Source organism: Eucalyptus grandis, chromosome 9 (genome assembly GCF_016545825.1).
Source record: "Eucalyptus grandis isolate ANBG69807.140 chromosome 9, ASM1654582v1, whole genome shotgun sequence".
Lineage (NCBI taxonomy): Eukaryota > Viridiplantae > Streptophyta > Magnoliopsida > Myrtales > Myrtaceae > Eucalyptus > Eucalyptus grandis.
The window spans coordinates 34634796-34648240 of NC_052620.1; the positions used below are offsets into that span (position 1 = coordinate 34634796).

Genomic DNA, 13445 nt, shown 5'->3' on the forward strand with positions numbered 1-13445 from the left:
CCCTAAGCCCAATCTCCATGGATTCAAGTGCAAGCATCAAGGTCTTGTGCCCAATCTTAATGAATCCAAGCATGAGGATCAAGGTCCCATACCTTGGCTCCATACCTTGGCATCGATGGATCTAGGCTCAAGCATGAGCATCAAGGTCTTTAGGCTCTTTCCCCAAGCCTTTGTGGACTTGAACCTAACCTCCATGGATCAAGGCCTTGTGCTGGGGACTTGGGACATAAGCACAGGAGTCTCAAGCACCGCCTCTATAAAACTGAGCTTAGCCTTAATGGACCTGGGCCTAGGTACAAGCACTAGGGTCCTAAGGTCAACCACAATGGATTTGAGTTGAGGCACTAGTGAATCAAACAATGGTATTAGGTCCTAGGCCAACTTTTATGGATATGAACACAGGTACCAATGTCCCAGCCCAACCTCTATATACCAAGCTTAGGCACTAGGTTTTGGGCCTAGCCTCTTTAGACCCAAGTTTGGCCTCAGTGGACCTCGATGAACCCTGCCTCGGCCTCTGGACGTAGGTGTGTTGCCACGGGCTTGGGAATGAGTGTTGAGATTCTTGAGTTCAAATGTAGAATTTCTAATCCAAGCATCAATACCTAGTCATTTTCCTGAATTTAAGCTTAGATTTTTCCTTCGATCAAAATAACATTTTCCATTAACTCGTTTTCCTCACAAGTGATCCAAAAACTAGAAAATGAGGATCACATTTTTTGTGAAACAAACGGAGTCTTGAGTTAAAAATGCATTTCACCATTGTTGAGATAAACTACTCATATGTTGTCGGGCCGTTTAGTTCAACTTTGGGAAATGCCTTTGCATTTCCCTAAGTATCTTTGAATGAATGGGCATTTGATGAAGGCAAGAGTGTTTAGATACTTATTTTGGTGTATATTTTATAAAGCAACCTTGAGGTAAAAAGAAAAAGGAAAAAAAAAAAAAAAAGAGGAGGAGATGGTCCACTAGCAAAGCTCATTTGGCAGAGCTCAATTGTAGGCGATCAAATCTAGTTGTTGGGAAGCCTCACCCGAGGTCGAGCGACCTTAGGCATCGCTTGGGTCACATGACCCAGGCAACAATTGAGCTCCACCGGCTAAGCTTCGCCAATAGAATAACAAATCTAAGGAAGAAAATGATGAACAGTAATTTCTAAGATAAAAGAGAAAAATACGGTTAAAAGTGAAAGCAATATTAGAAAGGAAAAAAAAAAGTCATTAAACTCTCACTTAGCATTTTGAAAATACTGAAAGCTCAAAGCAAATAGAAACTTTTAGCATTCCAAATGCTAAATGTTAGCATTTGGCTAATGAAGCCTCAAAAAACTAAACTAAACACTCAATATTTTTTCCAATGGACTTTGAAGGCTCAAAATCCATTGCGAATGCTAACCTAAATGGGCCATCATACATTAGGATTTAATTTCACGTAGGTCATTGTACTTTTCATATATTGAATCAAATCACTGAAGTTTGACTTCACGGCTCATTTCCCTACAATCCAATCAAGCCAATCTTAAGGAAGAAAAGGGCTCCACATTCTTTTAAAGTAGTTTTGAATGGAGTCCAATATGATTCTCATTATTTCTCCAAGAGCGATTAATTCAGTTTATAAAATGCTTTTAGCCCTTCTTTTTTCTTTTTTCAAAATTGGAGACAGCTCTGCCCTTGCAGATATTGAAACATTCTATTCGGCCAAGTCCAACGTATGCATGCAGCATTACAAGCACATAGAGACACCGATCATGGTACGGTCCGCCCGATCGACGGCAAGACAGGAACGATGTTTTCTCATCTTTTGTCATCATCGCATGCGGTTCCTTCTTCTTCCTGGGAGCGGAAAGATTCACAAGCAGAAAACCTCTCTATATAAGCTTGAACCTGGATTAGCAATTTGAGCTCTTCATCAAGAGAAGTCGCAAGCTAATCGCCAATATCAAGAGCGAAGTAGCAACGCATAATGGCTTCTGCTTCTCTATCAACTCCCCATTTGCCAACTCTTCAATATGTTCCCAGAGCAAGAGGCGGTGCTCCTCAATTAGGAAGCCTGTCAGCCATTGTATGAGCCGATTTCGTTACTTTGGTCCTTTAGTTCTTTTGTTGAGTCAAAGGCTGATTATGAATTGCCGCTTTTTTACCTTCTGCAGAGTGGAAAAATTAGATTTGCGCCGAAGATTGCAATCACAAAGGCACAAAGAGGGTTCGCCCCAGTTCCGAGTCTCTCCAGGATCCAAATATCATGCTCTGTTGTAATTTGCCTTTCTTCAGTAGTTTGACGTGATTCGGTGACATAGCGAGGAACAGATTGTTTTCAATTCATTTGTTGTTATTCATTTGTTGTTTACATGTTTTCTTGTATGTTTAGGCCAAGCCGGAGACTCTGAAGACGGTTCAAGGCATCATTGCCAAGCAGCTCTCTGTGGATGAAAGCACTGTCGCTCCAGGGACCAAATTCGTTGATTTGGGCGCTGATTCTCTCGACACGGTACGCATCATCTTGTAATCACTTTTATAAATCATCTCTGCATAGTTTCCAACCATTCTTGGTGGCGACATTGTTCGCATATCAACTACTGATGTAATCGACTATTTCACGACACTTCTTGTGATATCTGCAATTCGGGCGGGTGCATGGGAACAGGTGGAGATCATGATGGCATTGGAAGAGACGTTCGAAGTTTCAATAGGTGAAGGAGCAGAGAACATCGCCACTGTCCAGGATGCAGCTGATTTGATAGAGAAAGTGAAGGCAGGCTCAGCTTGAGCTAATTATGCGTCGATTTCCATCGACAAAGGTCTCTTTTGGTGATTGATTTATCTCTTGTTTTCCCAATTTTTGTGGAGATGTTTTTTATATGGTCCGAGTTGTTATCAAAATGTCGTCATTTTCTTCTCCAAATGGATCTCCATTGATTTAAGCGAAAGTTTCAAATTCTTTCTGGGTGGATATAATATAGTTTCAATGAAAGAGGAGCTTCCCATTATACAAATAATTACATATTTACAAAAAAGATTAAAAAAAAAACCAAATACAAAAAGCACAAAAATTATTATTATGTACTCGAACACTAGGGGAAGAGAAAGCAACTAGGGAAAAATACCCAAAGCTCCCAAAACTCTTGAAGGTTATGCTGAGGCTGAGTTTTATGGGGTTTAAGGCCTCCTCCTCCTCCTCCTCCTTCTTCTTCTCTCTTTCTCTAGGAAACTCCACGAAGGACTTGGTCCCTTCTCTGTGACCTGACCATTCTTTATATGAACAATCTTATTCATTATCATAACTATATATATATATATATACACTTAAATATATATGTGCTGATATCTTATAGATAGAAAGATCGATTCCTCTATATCGAGGGAGAGGCAAAATTGCCGATGGAGCAAAATATATTGTCAGGTTCTCCGTCTAACGATCCAAACCGCTAAACACAATCCTGCAAAACAAGAACCGTAGAAAGATCAGTCAAAATAAACCCTCGATTCGAAAGTTGAGTAATTGTTCGAACAGATTTCCTTGTTCTGAGTTGAGGTGCATCAAGAGAAGAGTTATTTCCTCTGTGTCTTGACCTAAAGACAAAACTTGATGAAAGATCTTTGCTGATGGCGAGAAAGAGAGAGAGGTAACTGGTTTGATGTGTCACCAATACTGAAGTGGTTGAACGTCGTGGGATGTTCACATAAAAATAACGTCGCACCAAAGTGAAATAACGCACTACCCAGAAGGAAGAGAGAGAGAGAGATTTGTCTTTACCAGTCATAGTCAGTCGGTCCTCTAGGCTGAAAGCCGTCCGATCCATCGCTTGGCGGTTTCCTCCTCGTGAATTTCTTCAGCTTCCCATCCGGTGTCCCAGCTGCATGCAAATCAACACGGACTCAAACGTTTGCCAAAACAACGAACACGCGATGTACCTACAGACACGTATTAGGTTTCCAGTGGACGCACGCGTCGAAGGGGTGCTGGGGGTGCTCGGGCCCGACCCCGGATCCCCGGAGATGGACCGGAGAGCCGGGGTGGTCCTGACGATGGTGATGCTGCGGGTGACCGCCGGCAAGTCGGGATGGGAGAGCGCCCCGGCAGCGGGAGGAGGAGGAGCAGAGCGGCGAGCGGCGGAGGACCGCGAGGACGGGAACGAGTCGTACTTGCGGAGCCCACCGAGGCCCGAGTCGGGGGTAGGTCCGGCCAGCGTCTCATCCCAGAGCTTGTGAAGAAAACCCATTGTTTCTTGGTCCAACGTGATGAGTCTTGGCTAAAACCCTAAAGTTAATATGCAGTGATCTCTTCGCGTAACAACCGAAGGAGGCCCAGGATTCGTGCTTTAATGGATGTCGTAGACCTGATACGACTGTTACGAAGAGATTAGGGGGACGAAAAACTTAAAAAATAAAAATAAAAAAGAAGAGAAGATAAAGGACGACTTTCGTGCGTCGATGAGAAGAGAAAAATCTCTTTGCCGAGATGCTGTAGGGTTCTTATAAAGACGAGCCATGGAGAGAGAGAGAGAGAGAGAGAGAGAGGCATCGACGTTGATGGCTCGGCGTGGATTGACGGCTCCGCTTAACATGGCTCAGTCGCGAGCCATCGATTTTTCTGGGGAGTGGATTGGACGTATATAGAAAAGCAAGCCGCCAAAAAATGGAGGAAAATCCAGAGATATCGGAACAGAATCGATCGATTTCATCTATTTTCGTCGGATTTAAAAACTTCATTCGGCAGTGGATATGACGTCATCTACCTCCATTGATCAAAGTCGGGAGAAGATAACGGAGAAGTCGAGCCGGGAGAACGAAACTGCATTTGACCCGGTCAACGCGGGGTTTAAACTTCAAAACATGTGATGGGGGCCCCACTCCCTTTGAATATTTCAGTTCCACGTCAGCCAGTTGTTGATAAGATCAATCTGGATAATCCCCGTCACCTTCTGGGGGCTTTCTCCCTGCCAGGGGGATCGATGGAGATATACGAGCTGACTCGGACCCGCCTTAGAGTGAATTAAAAGCGTCCATCCTTTTTTCTTCATTCCCTTTTCTCCTTCGCGTAATTATTCATAATTCGATGGAGACACCAGGGCCGTTCATAAGTTCATGAGCGTAGGCATGTTGTGTGATCATAATCATTTGACCAGAAAAGAGGGGATGAAAAACACCTTACGCTTTTAATCTGTAGATTCGAGTGGATTTTGTGATTTCATTTCGGAACCCTCAATCGTAGGAATAAGAAATTATCCTGTGCGATGATCCCCACGTAGAACAAGTAAAAGGGCCAGTGGCTGTAACGTCTCGGATCCATCGAAGAAGTTACTCTAGCGCTTCGACTGACTTATGAATGTCGTAATCCTATGATGTTGTCTAGCCCGATTCCTAATTTCCGTCGAGTGGATAAACCCCGGCCTTTGTTTTATTTTTAATCAGTGCACACACTCGACCGTTAGTATTGGGGGCTTATGTGATGTTTCTGTCGTCGAGAAAGTCAAGATAAGTTGGTCCGTCATCATTAATTTTTCATGCTTTTTTGCAAAGCTTTGATGATTGATTAAGCTATGGCCTCTTTGGTTTTATTGGAGGATGTCCATGTAATGATGCGACTAGCTGGCCAACTAGATCGAGACTGGAAAGAGACCCCTGAAATCTTCTAGTGTCTCCAAGAGAAATTGAGCATACATTCGGACCCACCCGAAGAGAAAAATTTGGAGAATCTGCTTTCACATGTAAAATAGTGGGAAAGGTGTAATTAGCATGACCACCCTTTGAAGGCGATATCATAAAAATCTCGCGTTGATCACGGAATAGTCAATTTAAATCATAACTATTCAAGTTATTGATAAATGTATAAGCTCGTCATCACGGTCTCACAAACTTACCAAAAGTTAGGAAGTCTCTTCATAAGATGTAACAAAATGCTCAAGTCACAACCTAATTAGAGATTCGCCCCAACATGGCTCAAATTTGTGATCTTATGAAAGATAGTGCAATTTCGTCGTTACTGGATTGCCTGATAAGCGAATTAATGAGATGAGGATGTGAATGATTTATGGATTGTCTTGTCCCAAAGTTTGCCCCACAACCAAAAGAATAGAGGCACAAGTTTATTGATAGTCGCGAGTTCTTTTGTAAATGACTTCCAAGAATGATCTGTCCAAGTCGAAAAGAGCATGCAAAATAGAGGGGTAAATAGACATGATCAATAGCTTGGAGGGATATATCTTCCTCCATTACTAGTTAAATGATTGTTTTTTCATAAAAGTGATACTAAAGCGATGTGACATAAAGTTTTAGCACTAAAACAAATTGCAGACAAAGGTTATACCCTTTTAGTATTTTTTTTTTTTTTTTCACTTAGACCCTATTTTATTTTCGTTTCTTTCCCTTCTTTTTTGTAAGAGGAACGACACTTGAAAAGAGGTAACTTTCACTCTCACGAACCGAAGCTATCAACAGTGGCTTGGAGGATTACCTTTGATCCGTGGTTGTGGGAGGATTATCTCTCCAATGCCTCTCGTGTCCCCACAGAGACTTTTCTTGCTTTGCTTCTTTGGACAAAAGACTAGGCTAAGAAAAGATTTCCCGGGAGATGCATTATTAAGGTTAATCATGTACTTCGATGTTGGCAAGGCATGATGGTGATTGGAAGCTATTTTTAATTTCTCTCTGCTTCCACTTTCTTAAGTAGGGACAGCTAGTCTTATACCCTAATTTGATCAACCAACTTTTCAAAAGTGATCTATAGCTTTGATGATGCCTCACCACATTCGCATTTCTTGTTCTGTTAATACTTCTGGGAATATGCGGAAACCAACCATATGTTACTGTAATAACTAATTTAATGCAAAATTCTGTGCAAAGTCGTATTCAATGAAAGTTGTATATACAACTTGGAGAAAACTAAATCAGACACCAGATGGAGGAAAAAAAATAGGCGCCCGAGCTTAATAGCTAGGGAACTAATTGGACACTAGATGAGACCTTCTGAGCATCGAGTCTCTCTTCTCTTACCTCCTTTCCTTTTCCTTCATCTCACAGCTTCTTTATCCGTCTCAGTGACATTGAGGAACCAGCTTTCGTAACTTTAAAGCCATTACGAGCTCAAAATGATATGCAAAGACCTTTTTAATCTAGAGAAAGGCGAAAATTACAAATAAGAATGCACTTGGCGTTGGCTAATACGCTAGTTTATGGTGAAAGGATAATGCCTATCGATAGACGTTTCATCATAATACGTGCACCTTAAACATGATTAAGCAGCGTTAATTTATAAATTGATCAAGCAAACGCATAAGGGGGAAATTCATCTGAATGACCTATTTCCCCCCATGCATATTCTAGTCACCTAATCACACTTAATCTTCCATACTTAAATTGTCCTTCAAGCTTCATTGTATTCTATAGCAAGCTAAAACAAAGCAGAGAGGGAGATGTTATATGTGCTCACCTCTGGATAACAAATTCATAATTTAGTTAAACCGTTTTTATCGTTAAGGAAAAGCACCAACATTTCTTTCAAATCGAATCAATTCCCGCCAGTTATTCTATGAATCCCACGTGACGTGGACATAAATATTCTTGAGAGCTCGTGTTTTTACGAAGAGGGTGCTCCCTCTCTATTCAACCTTTTTTTCTCTCTTCTTTGCTTCTGTTCCGTTTCATGGAAAACAATGCAAAAGGCTTCCATGCAGGATATCTCAAAATATGTCTTCCAAAGTTCAAACCGTTATATGCATTTATATAATGGGTTCGCTGCAAGAGTTTTCCTAATGTAGACTAAATTAATTGATATTGTAATTTACTGTTTTTACAGTTACCGTAAAACAGGGTTGGTCTAAAGTGAGATAGAATGTTTCTTAATTAATCTAATATGAGCTGGCTAGTATGGGCCGAGTTGAGCCTAGACCGGAATAAAGGGGACTGGCTGAAAACTCTATAAATAGTACTCAAGTCTCTTCTCTAACCCAAATTCTCACATGTATGTATAGGGCATTTACTTAACGCTAAACATGAGGGGCGTTTCATTGAGCCAATGATACGGAGAGCAATAGAAGAGAATGACTTGATGCGTGAATCCCCTTGATGAGTGAGTAATCCATTTTCTGCTTCTGCTTTATGTTCAATGAATCTCAAAATAGATGCGTTAATCTTTCTACTCATTATGCATGTTCTTATTCTAGTTATAAAGATCTTGGGATTGCGCAATTTGCATCCAACATTTGCTCCATAGTCGAATTCACCGAAGCCAAATTTCAGCTTTTGTCCTTTGGATCGTTAATATGTAAAGAAAGGGTCTTCGTATGCCAATTGGTGTTGAGGAATAACAAGCAAGGCGAATGGTGACGAGAAGAGTGAAGACTTGTACGCAGTTCTGGGGCTGAAGGAGTGCACGGCTTTGGAACTCAGGAGTGCTTACCAAGAATCTGGCCCTGGTTAGCACTGCCACACCTTTTTGGTAACCGACCATCTTCTGCAATTGTTACTGGTTTCATCTTGTGTGAGACGCTGGTTTTTTTCATTTCACATGTGTTGTGTTATATTGCTGATTGGGAGATGCAAGTCAATCGTGCATATAGTAGTTAGTAAATCAGAGATCCTGTAGCTTAAATTTGAAATTCTATAGGCTTCAATCGGTGACATGTGACAGTATCTTTTTAGGCTTTCATGTTTCCTGATATCTGGTCAATGTGTCTTGTTTGTGTTGAGTTTCAAGAAGGCATGCACGAAGCATTTCCTTTTAATGTCTGGGACGTGCGTGTTAAGACTTTTTGTTTTTGGTTGGTTTAAGGTGGCGCCAGGATCGTTGTTCTGCATCTGGAACTTCAGAGTTCGCTGAAGAGGCCAAGAAAAAATTCCAGGAAATTCAACAGGCCTAGTCCTGCGAGAGCAATTCATTTTAATCAAAAGTCCTTTATGGTGATGACAAAGCCATGCATGGTAATTCTGGAAGGGAACTTGTTTAGAAGTTGGTCCTGTGACTCGTAAATGAAAAATATTGCAAAAGTTTGGTTCTGACATTTCCCCTGTTTTATTCAATCTTGGCTCGATAGAAAATCTCAGTGTGTAGCTTCTTATATTTATACTAAGTGCTTTAACGATCACCCCTCTGGCTCTACTGTTTTCAGTTCTATCCAATGAGAACAAGAGGTTTCTTTATGACGTTGGAGCCTATGAAAATGATGATACAAAAATGTAAGCTTTTGATACTGTTTTGCCGTGTCTCAGTTTGTTTTCTTGTGTATATTAACACTGTTTATGTCTCGAGGATGGCTGGAGATGTTCTCATTCATTGGTATTGATCTGGTCCTTTTAGATTTTATCTTCAAAGGCAGATAATAATCTGGATAAAACTATGTCGAGGTGCTTTTGAGTTGTAGGCCTTGCATTTTGCATATTCACATCCGGAAACTAGCCCTCAGGCCTTGAAGTTGTGTCTGTACGTTGTTTGGATATGCGTAATTTCACGCTTGAGCTGATTTGTGTGTTGATGCTCTGCGCCTTATCATTGCTTGAGATGTTCGATGCATGTGATGCAAAAGGTGTCTATCGAGCAATTATCTACTTCATCAGATTTCCTGCAATGTGGAGCATGGACTGCTGAAGTAGTTTAATTGATTATATATTAAAGCGAAGCTCACAAACTTATTCAGTTCACCGCAGTAAATATTTGTATGTTCTTGGAGAGAAACTATATGAAATTTGTTACCTTACCAAAAAAAAAAAAAACTACATGAAATTTGTTTTAATGAACTAGAGGTTGTTAGGAGAATTCTTCCAAACTGCCGAACCCAAAACTACTGCTCAACAGATATTTGGTTAGTTTTTGTATTTTCTCTTCTTTTAGAAAGTATGCAGGAGAGATCTCTAGCCTGTTGTTAACCACTTATGCTCATCACTCTAGGAAGTTGCTAGGGCTTCAGATGAAAATGCTCATAAAGTTGAAGGCAGGAATAGTGCCTGGGGACAGCGGTCTAGTTTATTTCCTTAGGATTCATGAGGTTGCACACCAGTATTTACTGATATGGCAGTAGACGTAACGGTTGCAATTGTGCCAGGACCATATTGATTGCGGTGTTCTGGTTTCTTTCTCTTTTAACTTCTGTGGCGTTCTTCAACTTTTGACTGCATGGCTGCATTGCTTGGTTATTGGATCGACTACGAATTAATTTGTGATATACTTGCAGGGAACGGGTGACTTTATAAGTGAGATGGCAGTTCTGATGAGCCAATTTAAGTCAAATGTAAGTCGTCATATGCCCATGTTTTGGCCTATTCAGTGAAATTGCTGATACATAGAAAATTGCTTCAAATCTAGACTCGAGTGTCCATCTACGTGCCATTTTACTTTGCGTAAACCAATCGACATAAGGCATCTGTGACTACTTCTTAAATATGAATTTGAATTCGAACAGGAAAGATCAGTCTTCGGGTCAATTTAATCTCCTAAAATCATAATTCGCTTGCATTAGTACTGCCTGACTAGTGCTGATGGGAGGTTATCCGAATCTTATTTTGCTATTGTGTTGCTCAGTTGCAAAAGCTTTTATAGGAGTAGATGTTGCATGTATCGTGTTTTGATGGATGGACAAAAAGAAACCCAGGAAGAGAGAGAGCTTGATTTATTTTCTGATAGATTAGATTATAACAGATGAATGACTTGTACTTAATGTAGTTGTCCGCGACTATTTTTCAATAGCCCGATGTCCAGATGTGTCTTCTTGTCTTTGGGACAGTTTTGTTGCTGTCGTGACTTGCAACTTTAGTGATCTGCAGGAATGGGGGCAATGGACCTTTGAAAACTTACAGGAAACATTCGACGATAAGTTATAGTGGATCCTACCACATTTTCATCTTCATGCGTGGGTTACTACGAAAGTTTTACTTCCAGCAAGAAGGGCGATTTTACAGCAATGAACAATGGCAAGAAAGAGGATGGCTGTGGCTCTGACTCACACTATCAAATTTTTTATCCAGAGGTGAGCACATCTCTCTCTCTCTCTCTCTCTCTCTCTCTCTACTATGGAATGCAGTACAACGAATTTTGAAGGGCAACTTAAGTACGAAAGATTAAGTGTGCTTAGGTGATCAGGATATCCATGTGGGAAAATAGGTCATTCAAATGAATTTCCCTGTTATAAGTTTGCCTGATCAGTTTAGAAATTAATGCTGCTTAATCATGTTTTTAAGGTGCACGTACTACGATGGAACATCTATCGTTGGGCATTTCTCTTTCACCATAATCCAGTGTATTAGTCAATGCCCAGCGTGTTATTATTACTAACGTTTGCCTTTCTCTAGTTTAGAAAGGTTTTTGGATGCCGTTTTGAGCTCACAATGTTAAAAGGAGCAATGTAAAATTGTTTCTTTTTTGCAATTTTAAAAATACTAAAACTAAAAAACTTAATTTTTTGAGCTTTGCATCTAATCTATAATCAAATTCTTTCAATTAATTTATTAATATATATATATATATATATATTTTACTATATCTTTTACATTACTTTTAACATGAAAATGTAAAAGGTTATATAGTTATTGTTTCTTTTTTGCAATTTTAAAAATACTAAAACTAAAAAACTTAATTTAGTCACACTAAAAGGCTTTTTAAATATATGTTTACCAAACAGTCTTGTATTTCCCTAAAACATTTCTTAGTTAAAGTTTACCAAACAGTTTAGTATTTCGGAAAACTCATTTACCTCAAAGGTATTTGCATTCTCCCAAGGCATTTCCCCAAAACTGAACCAAACGGGCCCTAGGTCTAAATACTATGGACCACTATTGTATTGTACAAGCTTCAAATTTCATTGCCCTTATTTTAAATGACAGAAATACAATCTTTCACTAAGGAGAAACATTTGAATGTCCAGCGTAACCTTCGAGAGAAAATAACAATGCACTATTCCTGCATATGCAACAATCAATGAATTGAAAACACAAACGTCATGTAACAAATCTTTCCCGCATCTCTATAAATTCTTACATATATTGAGATTTTAAAAACTCGCTGCCACCACCGAACCCATGCACCAGGTGATTGAAGTTACAGGAAATGAGGAAAATAAAGAAACAAAGCGCACAAAAAAGAGAGGGAAAATAATTTAGAAACTTCGTGAGAGCATTCTTAATCCTTAGCTTGAACGGCTAGACCAAGCAGATCAATGAAAAATTATGTCCTATTGCATGCAAATCACATCCAAAGTCATTAGAACCAACGTATTCCAACATATCAGCGAGGACAACAATGGTAATTACACCAAACATTTACAAGTAAAAATATGGGATGAGACCAGAATCTCCACGGCCAAATGCCCACCAAATGATCCTCATACACAATGCCTTATTTCTTTTTTCCCCTTCAACACGAAAGCGCATCCATATATGCAGCTAATTAGTAAAGTCGCGACTGCCATTGTCGGTTACCTCCCGAAACAGAAACAGACCGAATACAACATATCGACACTAGAATACTAACCTAGGTCCGAGGGAGCATCAAATGAGACTTTCGTCCCTGGTGATGGGACATCTTCTTTTGCCCATCCCTTGCCCGTGCCGGTAGCCTCTAGAAGCTACCGGCATGTCTTCTCTCCCCTCCTCCGCTCATAATCAGAGGAGGGCATAGGCGAGAAAGACAAAAGAGGCACGATGGAGCATGTGACGGTGCTGCGGCAATGGCATCATCCCCCGAAAGCGGAAGGAAGGCAAAGCGAAAACCGAAAAAATGGGCGTCGAGTCCAAAGGGCCATAAAGGGGAAGCCATTCGTGTGCCGACAGCCATTCGGTGCTGCGGCAATGGCATCATCCCTTTTACCTCTTTTAGCATTTCACGAGCCCAAGAAAGGACAGGAGAGATAGAAAGAGAGGGGTGGACCACGACGAAGAAGGTCCCCAGACTCATTTCCGTCCCTGGGATTCTTCTTCGCTCAGTAATCCTCAATCAATCGGGGAAACAATTACAATATTTAGCCCCAGATTAGTGGATTTAATAAGAAAAGATAAAGGCTTAAGTGGGACCCGATAATAAGGTAGATTGCTGGGTGTGTGTTTGCGCGCAAGTGTCCCCTGTTTAGCTTACACTAATCCGACACCCCCAAGCCCCACCAAGAAACAAACATGATTTCCTAATTAACCCTAACGCAATTCAACATCATAGTTCAGTGACATTACAGGTCACATATATCATGAGAAAATTATAGCAAAAGAATGATTTTCGAGTTTAAGTAGCCAGTATAATGACAAAGGCGACATTTCATGCATTTCAATAATGCCTCAACTTTACTTTCAGTTTTAGTGTATTTCGACGAGTTGAATAGAAAGTTTTTCATTTAATAAAGTTAATAATCTCTCACTTTCAGCCCCGAGTTTTTAGTGGCCAACCTAAATGCCTCTTATACCAAATGCGTCATTGCATCATTTGGTAAAAAAAGTCAGGGTCAATTTGGCTGACCACGGCTCCTTCCTCAC

The 13445-nt window shown here is 40.4% G+C and overlaps 2 protein-coding genes across 2 annotated transcripts; one reads left to right on the forward strand and one right to left on the reverse strand.

Moving 5' to 3' along the window:
* The first annotated feature begins 1813 nt into the window (after nucleotides 1–1813).
* Nucleotides 1814–2875, forward strand: LOC104420722 (acyl carrier protein-like). Its single transcript, XM_010032512.3, has 4 exons — nucleotides 1814–2061; nucleotides 2150–2251; nucleotides 2368–2487; nucleotides 2644–2875. Exons 1-4 carry the CDS (start codon nucleotides 1963–1965, stop codon nucleotides 2764–2766), a joined length of 444 nt encoding a protein of 147 aa, XP_010030814.2. The 5' UTR covers nucleotides 1814–1962; the 3' UTR covers nucleotides 2767–2875.
* Nucleotides 2876–2956: 81 nt separating this feature from the next.
* Nucleotides 2957–4593, reverse strand: LOC104419501 (dormancy-associated protein homolog 4). Its single transcript, XM_010031176.3, has 3 exons — nucleotides 3946–4593; nucleotides 3754–3853; nucleotides 2957–3436 (listed from the first exon to the last, which is right to left on the reverse strand). Exons 1-3 carry the CDS (start codon nucleotides 4217–4219, stop codon nucleotides 3409–3411), a joined length of 402 nt encoding a protein of 133 aa, XP_010029478.1. The 5' UTR covers nucleotides 4220–4593; the 3' UTR covers nucleotides 2957–3408.
* Nucleotides 4594–13445: the final 8852 nt, after the last annotated feature.